Genomic DNA, 10,363 nt, shown 5'->3' on the forward strand with positions numbered 1-10,363 from the left:
GGCAGAAAAACAAAATTTTTCCCAACAGCTGTTTGCTTTTTAATCTGCAGCCGTCAGATCCTGCAGTCTTTGATGGGCAACCCAATCTACACGAATGACTGAACTAAATCTTCCCTTAATCTAGAGCCTTATTAGGCAGCGGCTCCCCCCCTGCATGTAAATCAGCATTCAGCCATTTTCATATTGGAGATGGATTATTAAAAGCCACAGTGAGAGGAGTGGAGCTTTCACCATCACCACACAGAGAGAGAGAGAGGGAGAGAGAGAGAGAGAGACAGGGATACAGGCCCCCTATAGATGTGCAGCAGGAGTGATGATGGAGTGAGAGGGGGCAGTAACTTGCCTGTAATTGACATGAGGTCATCCTCACTCGCACCCTTCCATGTTAATAAATGACTTGATCCCAGCAGGCTGATGTGTCATTAGCATATCCTAATAACATTGATTCCATCATTAATAGAATTTCCGCTAAATAGGCCCTAATTACTTTCAACCGGTCAGCCTCTAATTGCAGCGGCGATATTTTTCTCCTTTCTTAATCAGCAGCTCCGTTTCTATTCCACATGAAATATGATGAGCGGCTGCCCGGCCCTGCACCGCCATCCACCTGTGTGTGTGTGTGTGTGTGTGTGTGTGTGTGTGTGTGTGTGTGTGTGTGTGTGTGTGTGTGTGTGTGTGTGTGTGTGTGTGTGTGTGTGTGTGTGTGTGTGTGTGTGTGTGTGTGTGCGCGTGTGTGCGTGCGTGCGCCTCATTGGACTGTAAGATCTACACACATGGCGTCTCCATGGTGATTAGCTGATTATGGCTGAAGCTGAAGGCCTTGTGTTGCATTATCAGCATCACTTTGATGTCGCCTGTTGGTGGCTGTAAATCATAAATTAGCTCCTCATCATCTTCATCCTCATTTTGTTGAGAGTTCCTAGAGTGTCAGTGACTGCAGCAAGGATAATGTAAACAATATTGGGCAGAAAATACAATATATTGAAATTATTCATGCTTTTTGGACAGAAGTGTGTGATAGTAACTCCACTCCTCTCTGAAGCCTATTCTTTATTATTTTTTACACCTTTAATAAGATTTAAGCAGCTCTTAAAATTATCTCCAATCATTATTATTATTTTAACTTTTTTATATTATGCAAAGGATTGAAAATGCACTTTTAAAAATTAAATAGTATCAAGATTTACACACTAAATTGCTTTTATATATATATTATATTTTAGGCCTTTGCACAATTGGTTTATCACTATTATTATTATGAATCTTGAACCTAAATAAGCAGATATTACTTGTGTATTTGTGTCCCATATAGTGTGTGATTGTGCTGCTGTGTGTGTGTGTGTGTGTGTGTGTGTAATCTGCGGTGCTGTGGGATTAGAGCCCGGCAGCACCAGGCGGCTCCGTGTCCGTCCAGATGTCGTTTTTGGGAGGCCGCCTTTGATTCGCGTGTGATGATTCTGCTCGCAGCATCTGGAGATCAATTATCCACCCGTGTGTGTGTGAGTGCTTTGGGCAGAGAGATCATAGCTGGCTGGGAATAAAAAAAAGCATCCGGCCAAAGGTAATATGCGGGTTTATTCTCTGAGATTGAGGTAATTTTCTTTTAGAGGTGTGAAATAGACTGGTTAATGACTTCCGCCTCCCTAAACAGGGATATACTGCATCTGCTTGAGCTTTATGGCATTTTGTTCCTCCAAAAAACAAATTAACTGCCTCCCTTTGTGCTTCTAACCTTTAATGCGTTTTCTGAATGTGTCAGGATTCCCGATCCCATCCTCTTATCCCTTTATATTCCCTACATTTCCTCTCTCCTGTCGTCATTTTGTTCCTTCCTCTCTGTCTGGAGTCTAAATCCCGTTCACGTTGATCCTCGTAGTCCTCTGGAAAATGCATATATGGATGTGAGAGGGCGTAGAATGCGTCCATGATCCACAGGAATCCTCCATCCTTGCAGCTGATTGGCTGCTGGCTCCTGCCTCTTGTTGGGATGGACCTGTTGGATAAAAGGACCATTTTCTAAAGGACTCTTGCGTGTTACACAGTCGATCATGCACCGGGGACCCTCCGGTAAAACGGTGAAATAAGAAACAGGCCTAATCGGAGACAACATGACGGGGAAACAGGGAGCAGTGCTGTCGGAAAGTTTAAATATTTCGGAGAAAAGCTCACTGCGCGCGAATGGAGGGAGTATCAGCCACCAGCCGAAGAGCACCGCGACCCATCCGCCCACCAGGTGCACCGGGTTCGGCATCCAGGAAATCCTGGGGCTCAACAAGGAGCCGTCCGCGGCCCCGAGGAACCCCCTGCACTCGCTGCCGCCCGGGGCGCACCTGATCGCCGCCAGGTCCATGCTGGGCCCCGCTGGCATGGGCGTGGGCGTGGGCATGGGGGTCGGGATGGGATTACTGGGCCCGGGAGGGATTCCGTCGTTTTACAGCCAGCCTGCGTTTTTGGAGACGGTGCTGTCGGACGCACACGACGTTCACCTGCAGCCCCACAGAGGAGCCGCTCATCATGGGCCGCTGGACGCCGGACAGTCCGCCAGCTCAGGTGCTCCACGAACACACTGCTTTATATTTACACACTCATTATTCCTGCTAAAGAGACTTTATTTTATTATTATTATTATTATTATTATTATTATTATTATCTGGGGTTAATGCTTTAAATATAATACATTTAATTCCAATGTGATATTGACCTCATTTAAATCGCAGTATTGTTGTTGTTGTTGTGGTTGTTGTCATTGGTTTCTTATTATTTGGAGAATGAAAATGTTGTCCTAAATTCCACAAACGTTCATATTTCCCTCTTTTTTGATTCAGACTCGGAGGATTTGTCTTCTAATGAACGAAAACTGTCCAAGTCGTTAAGTCAGAGCAAGAAACGCAAGAAAAGACGTCACCGGTTAGTGTTTATATCTGCTTATTAGCTTTTAATGTTATTACATTTACAACTGCTCAATAATGTCAGATTATATTTTTGTATTGATGTATAAATAGTCTTTATTTCTATACACTGTAATACTGCTAGGCAATGGATTTATTTTATTGTGAAATGTGTAATGGAGAGATCTTTAATCTAACCCTACCATTAATTAGCCTGTACAAGAATATTTGAAGATATAGGCTACTTATTTAAAAAATACTGATTTACATAGTCACATTCAGCCTGATGTGTTCTGATCTAATTAGATTTTATTCTTCAGTCTTTTCACCAACATACAGTTTAACCTGCATGTGAAATGGAGAACTAATGGGACTATTAAATAATTGAATAGAACTAATGTAACATTTGCAGCATTTTCATATTTGTACATGTGTGTAACATCTGTGTTTGTGTGTAACTTTGATCTCAGGACCATCTTCACCTCCTATCAGCTGGAGGAGCTGGAAAAGGCCTTCAATGAAGCGCATTACCCGGATGTTTATGCCCGAGAGATGCTGGCCATGAAGACAGAGCTGCCTGAGGACAGAATACAGGTGACAGCATCCGGGCACTTTATTCGCTCAGTCACATCAAGTCTATGTGGCTTTTGTCAATGTAAATATGTTAAAGCTCATCAATGTAATACAAGGTAACATGAGGTCATAGGGGGAGATTATTGATTTATATTTACCTTAAAAACCATGATATAGACTTTATTCCACTGTGTATTATTTTTTTTGGAACATTGGAAAAATAATGATTCGTTTGAGGCTAAACTAGATTATTATTATTATTATTATTTAATAAGTCAAAATTAATTGCTGGTTTTGCAATCAGACACAAGCTGCCAAAATAAATTACAATAATATTCAAAAGCAATTCAATGTTATTTTTGACTAATTATGAAAATTTAACCTCAATAAATAATTTAAAATAATCTCTGCAAAATATAATCATACTAATAACACAACTGGTACTACTAATAATAATATTTAAGTCAAACTAAATCTATTTATTTTGATGTGTTGTAGTATTAATATATATATTGATTAAATTATAAATATAATATATGATAGTATAATACAGATATAATATAGAGTGAAACGAAAGGGAAGACAAAAGCAAGAAAATGTAACCTGTGAAGAAAAATACAAGCACCAAATTCTAAAACCTTTAACTCTCACTAATGGTCTCATTCTCTAAAAATTGATTTGGACGTTTCGATTGTTTCGATGCATCAGCGGTGGGAGGACACAAACACTTTGCTCATCGGTAACGAGTCAGACCGTCGCTGTGTCTCCACGCGTCCCGCCGCCTGTTGCCTCCACTCCGCCGCCTCCATCGATCCGCTCGGCTCCTCCTCCCCACCCGAGCAGAGGCGCCTCTCCTCCGGCTGCATCGTCTCATCTCTCTGCGGGGCTCAGTTGGATGTGAAACGATTTGTTCTCGCTGACGGAGCCTCGCTAACGACCTAATCAAGCTATCAAGGCGGGCTGCAGATTGCGCTGTGACCGCGCTCATCCATCTGCCGGCCGCTGCCTTTTAATCTCGTTCTCATTACGGCCCTGCGACGCGACAGCCGCGAATAAATAATAAAGGGGGAAATAAATAAATAACCTCGCTCTGCTCCCATCCTAAACAAAATTAACACCCAATTTTCTCATTGAGTGTAATTAGTTAAATCAGACGCGCTGCTGCTGCTGCAGAGGCGCAGGGAGTTCAAATGAAATAACTACATTGAATTTATTAGCACGGGTCAATAGCGCCGCTCCCCCGAGTCCCGGTAGTTTAATTTCCCGTGATATTTGCCCGCCTGCCCACCATCGATTGGGCCTGAAATTAACTTATTTTTCAATCAGCCTCGGCGCGCCCCTGGGTCGCCCCTCTGCAGCTCCACACTGGGCTTCCTTTGAGGGCCACAGAAGCAATTTCTCATAGAAGAAGAAGAAAAAAAAGTATCTTGTATGAAATAAGGGTTATCATCAGAATTACTGGGAAAAAAGAGCTTGAAATGGTTTTGATCATTTTCAATTTAATAGCTGTCCCCCTCCTTCTCCTCCTCCTCCCTGTCCTCTTCCTCCTCTCCAGCCCCCCCCCCCCCCCCCCCCCCCTGCCTCCCTCCCTCCCTCCCTCCTCCCTCTTCTCAGCTCTCCTCACAGAGGTGCTAAGTAGAGTGTTTAACAATCCTGTGTTGTGCTATACAATCAATTTGGTTCCTGGCTGAGCTGACAGAGCGCCTGCGGGGCCTTAAGCGGCTGCTGGCTGTGGCCAAACCGAGTGTCCTGATGTGTCAAAGCGTCTAAATAAGCCACCGGGATGCTGCAGATGTCCTCTGACAGCCCCCAGAGGTCCTCCACACCTGTAGCAGAGGGCGACGGGAGTCTAAATGTACACAAATCACCTTAGAGAAACCTAAAGGGGAATATAGAAATCACAAACTCTGCAGTTTGGCGTGTTTGCACCCAAAAAAAGGAGCAATTTACCCTAAAATGAGATTTCCCTCATTATCTGCTGTCTGTCATCATAGCCCAAACTAATCTGAGGTTAATATGCAGACGGCTCTCCCTTAGCTCCGTCTCAGCCTTTTCCACAACCCCCAAAATAAAACCGCCTTAATGAAATCCCCATTAAATTTCCTCTCATGCAGCGTAAGCAAATAGTGGAAGGAGTCAAACCCCACAGCACTAATGAACACCAGGAGGGGAAAGTACCCAGTCAGGGAGAACAAGGTCTGAACCTAACAGCAGAGAAATGTATCCAGGTACTCAAAATCAGAGTCCCCATTGTACAGATTGATCGTCTGACCTCTCCTTCTCAAGGTCATGTGACACCGGGAGACTAAACTATACAGCAGCATTATGTTGAAGTCTTAACCTGCATCAGAAAGTGCACTGAGCTCATATCAGTCACTTCAAATACGACTAAAGTTCACTTGAGCTGACGTTACTCTCCGCCATTAATATGCATTTTGAAGCCAGACTCAATGTTTGAGTTTGACAGAAGACGAGTGCTGCTGGAGAATAAACACAAAGATGCTGATGCGGCTGAATCCACCCTTTGCCTCGTGTATCTGACAGCTTGCTCGTTATGTGTGTGTGTGTGTGTGTGTGTGTGTGTGTGTGTGTGTGTGTGTGTGTGTGTGTGTGTGTGTGTGTGTGTGTGTGTGTGTGTGTGTGTGTGTGTGTGTGTGTGTGTGTGTGTGTGTGTGTGTGGCTCCGGGTTGCAGGTTTGGTTTCAGAACCGGCGGGCCAAGTGGAGGAAGAGGGAGAAGTGCTGGGGCCGCAGCACGGTGATGGCAGAGTACGGGCTGTACGGCGCCATGGTCCGCCACTCCATCCCCCTGCCAGAGTCCATCCTCAAGTCTGCCAAGGACGGCATCATGGAGTCCTGCGCCCCCTGGCTGCTCGGTGAGTCCACTGCCTCTCTGTCCCCTCCCCCCTCCCCCCCACCCAAGATTCCTCACACATGTACAGTTTTGTTTTCTCATTCTTGATTTGAAGCCTCTCCACCGCTCTTATAGGCTAACGCTGCCTCTTCATTATCTGTGTGACTGTGTCATCATAGCTGCGACATTCAAGTGTGTTCTTTACATCACACATCAAATTCTCTAATCGTGCATTACCATTGTCCATATAAGCATTATATTCTAAACCAGAACTATTTTTGCTTGCTGTTTTCAGTCCAAGATGGCTTACCAATCAACAGACGCTATTCTAAATCTGAATACCCGCAACTCTTTGCAGGGATGCACAAAAAATCCATGGAGGGAGGACCGCCGCCGCCGCCGCCGCTGCAGAGCGGGCAGCCGGACGAGGTGTCCCAGCAGCCGAGCTCTCAGAGGGCAGAAGAGGCCGAGGCGGAGGAGAAGAGGTCGGAGGGCAGGTCCTCCATTTCTAAAGAGGAGCTGAGGGAGAACAGCATCGCCGCGCTCAGGGCCAAAGCGCAGGAGCACAGCGCCAAAGTGCTGGGGACGGTTTCTCACGACAGACTGCCCGACGACACACAGGAGAGGAGAGAGGCGGCGGCAGAGGAGGAGAAGGAGCAGCGGGAGGAGGAGGTGGAGGAGAAGGAGAAGGAGAAAGGCGGCGAGGCCTCGAGTCCGCCAGAGGAGGCCAAAACTCCTTAGAGGCTCCTGAAGAGAGCTGCGGAGAGAATAGGAACTCTTATTCTGCTGAGCGAGCGCAGGGCCGTAACTCAGTGAACGGCCTGCGTCTGGACTCCTGGTGGAGGATCTCAACTCGCCACTCTGCAGAAAATCACCAGTGCACTTTCCCCTCTGATTTACTTCCAAACTTACTTACTTACTTACGGTTGTCGTTGTCGTGGCTTATTGTAGAGGAGAACTTTGATTTGGAAGTGAAATATTAACATTGGTGTGTAAATAGAGCTCACAGCCATTAATGTGTCATATATTCACTAACTAGGGCTACAAACCACCAATGAGCAGCCAGCCAGAAAGTCTGTATTTAACCCTTTGCTTTGATTTGAGTGTTTTCCCTCTTTAATTTGCTTGTACAGTTATTAAATTGTGATTTCTTTGGAGTTTTTTCGGGCACAATGACAATATTTTAAAGACGAACCATCCCACAGACGAGTGAAGCTCTTTGTAGAGGAAAGTACCTGTTGTCCCATGGCGCTGTATATAATCTGATCTATAATCTGTGTCAGTAAAGACGGGATGATTTTAAAGCTGTTTTCATGTTCTACATAAACTGTTGTGATTTCATTTCATATTATAAAAATGAAACAATGACAAAACAAAGCTTGAAATAGAAACCATCTTTTTCTTACATGTGGCCTCCTGGTGTCCTTTTTGCTTTCAATCTGTAAGGAAATGGTCTCAGAGTGTGTAAATCTGTCCACGACTGGCACAGGAACACGGTGAGAACGTTGCTCGCTGGATTACAGACTCTTGTTGTGACCTGATGCTCTGCTGGCTGAGGCTGGTTAGGACTCAGCCGCATGCTTCACCTGTAGTCCCTCTAATCCGTCCCGGTCTGGGGGCTTCAATTTCAGATTAGGTCGTGTAGAGGAGCAGTGTTTGCTGGTAAAGGAGAGGAAGACACAGGCAGGATGACCTCAGCTCACATCAGAGCCATCAAACTGTTCCTTCCTCTTATCTCAACTCTCAGCTAAAGTCTATCTGCTGTCTTCTTTAACTGGTGTAAAACTTGGCATCACACTGTGCATCCTCACATAGCTGCTGGTTCCTACTAATGAGTTGAACAATCGAGTTCTTCTCCAATTAAGTGGAGAGCGATTCCAAAGGGCAGGGGAGCAGGATTATCAGTATGCTGCTCTGCGCCTCGCCGCTGAATGGCTCTCAGATTGGAACCCTAATGTCACCGGATGGGGAAAAAGGTTGCTAATTACATTGTTGGCAGAGGTACACACACGCAGATAATAATTAAAAGACGGCGAGGAAATGGACTTGAGTGTGTCAGGATAATGGAAACGTTGATGCGGTGAACCTGGAGGGGGGATTGATGGGTGGATGCTTGATGTGAGCAAAGACTGGTGATGCTGTGGTTCATCCAGACTACATAGAGAATGAATGTGACACTTTCTGGGAATACTTCTGGTGAATGTACTCTGAGGTTAGAACACACAGCTGGAGGAAGTTGCCCCCGTTGACTTGCAGTTAGAAGTTAGTTTGAAAATGTTGTTCTTGCTCTCAGATGTGAGGAGAGTCGGGCTCTCGCATACATTACACACATCAAGCATAAATTACCTCATCCTCCTCGACTGGAAACGATTTGACGAGCTCTCACCTCCGAAGACCTGCGGACCCTGATTCACTTATTGAGTTCAAGACTTACAGAGCGAGGATTACTCCTCTAAGTGCAAAGCTATTTAATCCTCCCGGAGTGGCAGAAGAGGCTGTGATGGAGCAGATTTGTTGAAGATCAAGCTGCGTACGTTTTCTATGTAAGGAGGTAATTCACCGCTCGCCTTGTGATGGGGGCAGAAGACCATCACAAGATCATCCCAATCCCTGCAAACTGAGATGAGGGAGGTTTAGGGGGAAGATTTAGACTAATACAATATTAACATTCGATTTCTTTTTGAGGCAGTTATGAGCAGTATGGTTCCCCCCGCGAGATTAAGTGCATACAGATCATTTGTGTGTGTGTGTGTGTGTGTGTGTGTGTGTGTGTGTGTGTGTGTGTGTGTTGGGGGGGGGGATTCTGACTCCTGCTGCTGAAATGCAAAGTGAGCAGGAGTTGGACTGCAGAGACCTTAAATGTGGTGTTACGCTGCCCTCTGCTGCACAGGATTGTTAGTGCAGCTAAAGCCTTCACAAGCCTGCTACTCCAGTCTGAATGCATTTAGAACATTAAAAACACAAACATGTGAATATTATTCATGTTTTCTGGTGCATCAACTGTGGCTGAGAACCTGCAGGGAGTAATTATCATATATGTTGTGTCTTTAATGAAGCTTCTTGATCGTGTTGTTTATTGGATCCAGAGTATCTGAGACAGAAATGTCCAAACATCTGTGGACATTTAGGAACATATGCACCAACTGTGAGATTCCTCCTCTGGTTCTGATTGTTTCTATCCGCCGTGTCGACATATGGCTCAGCAAATGAGAAAAGATGAACCGCCAGCGTCTGAATGATCCATCAAGCGTTCAGCCTCATCATACAGAGAGAGCCAGAGTCACATCAGACAAGAGGCGAATCTCAATGGAGACATTAAAATGGGTAAATTGTATAACCTACCTGTGTGTGTGTGTGTGTGTGTGTGTGTGTGTGTGTGTGTGTGTGTGTGTGTGTGTGTCTGTGTGTGTGTGAGACAGGCTTGATTCTTTTGTTGTGTAAGTATGTACTGTCTGTAGGTGGCTTTGTGTGTATGAATGTATGTATGTACGCATATATGTATGTATATGTGTGTGTATGTATGTATGTATGTATGTATGTGTGTGTGTGTGTGTGTGTGTGTGTGTGTGTGTATGCATGTATGTATGTTTGTATGTATACATTGTAAATTATCCGTAATATGCATGAGGAATGCAGGAAAGCTACAGATGAGATTAATAACATGTCCGTGCATTAACATTGTCCCAGCTCTATTTATATTGTACAGGGAGTTGGCAGCTGATCCATCATGTGCAGCAGCAGCAGCAGCAGCTCTAATGTCTCTAGAGGCTCGTGTGTCTGAAAGTTGTTCATCCATTGAGTGCTTGTCAGTGCTTTTACTTATCCAGGCATCAATACAGGCAAACATCAATACAGACAAACATCATTACAGGCCTGTAGAGTCAATAGTTGAACATAAGGATTCCATACATGCATGAAACGACTTCCCGTGGTTTCTTCTGTCTTTGTTTTCTCTCATCTAAACTCGCCAGAAATTTCAGTTAGTCTGAAATTGAAACACTTAATACCTGGCTTTGTGTGCCTCAGTCAGTGCATCATTATGACCACACG

General features: G+C 44.8%; 1 protein-coding gene across 1 annotated transcript; it reads left to right on the plus strand.

Moving 5' to 3' along the window:
- Positions 1–17: 17 nt before the first annotated feature.
- On the plus strand, positions 18–7,668 carry vsx2 (visual system homeobox 2). Its single transcript, XM_076161523.1, has 5 exons — positions 18–2,550; positions 2,826–2,907; positions 3,359–3,482; positions 6,155–6,335; positions 6,672–7,668. Exons 1-5 carry the CDS (start codon positions 2,109–2,111, stop codon positions 7,052–7,054), a joined length of 1,212 nt encoding a protein of 403 aa, XP_076017638.1. The 5' UTR covers positions 18–2,108; the 3' UTR covers positions 7,055–7,668.
- Positions 7,669–10,363: the final 2,695 nt, after the last annotated feature.

Source organism: Genypterus blacodes, unplaced genomic scaffold (genome assembly GCF_046128005.1).
Source record: "Genypterus blacodes isolate CSIRO-AG114 ecotype Tasmania unplaced genomic scaffold, CSIRO-AGI_Gbla_v1 ptg000112l_1, whole genome shotgun sequence".
In the NCBI taxonomy this organism is placed as follows: Eukaryota; Metazoa; Chordata; class Actinopteri; order Ophidiiformes; family Ophidiidae; genus Genypterus; species Genypterus blacodes.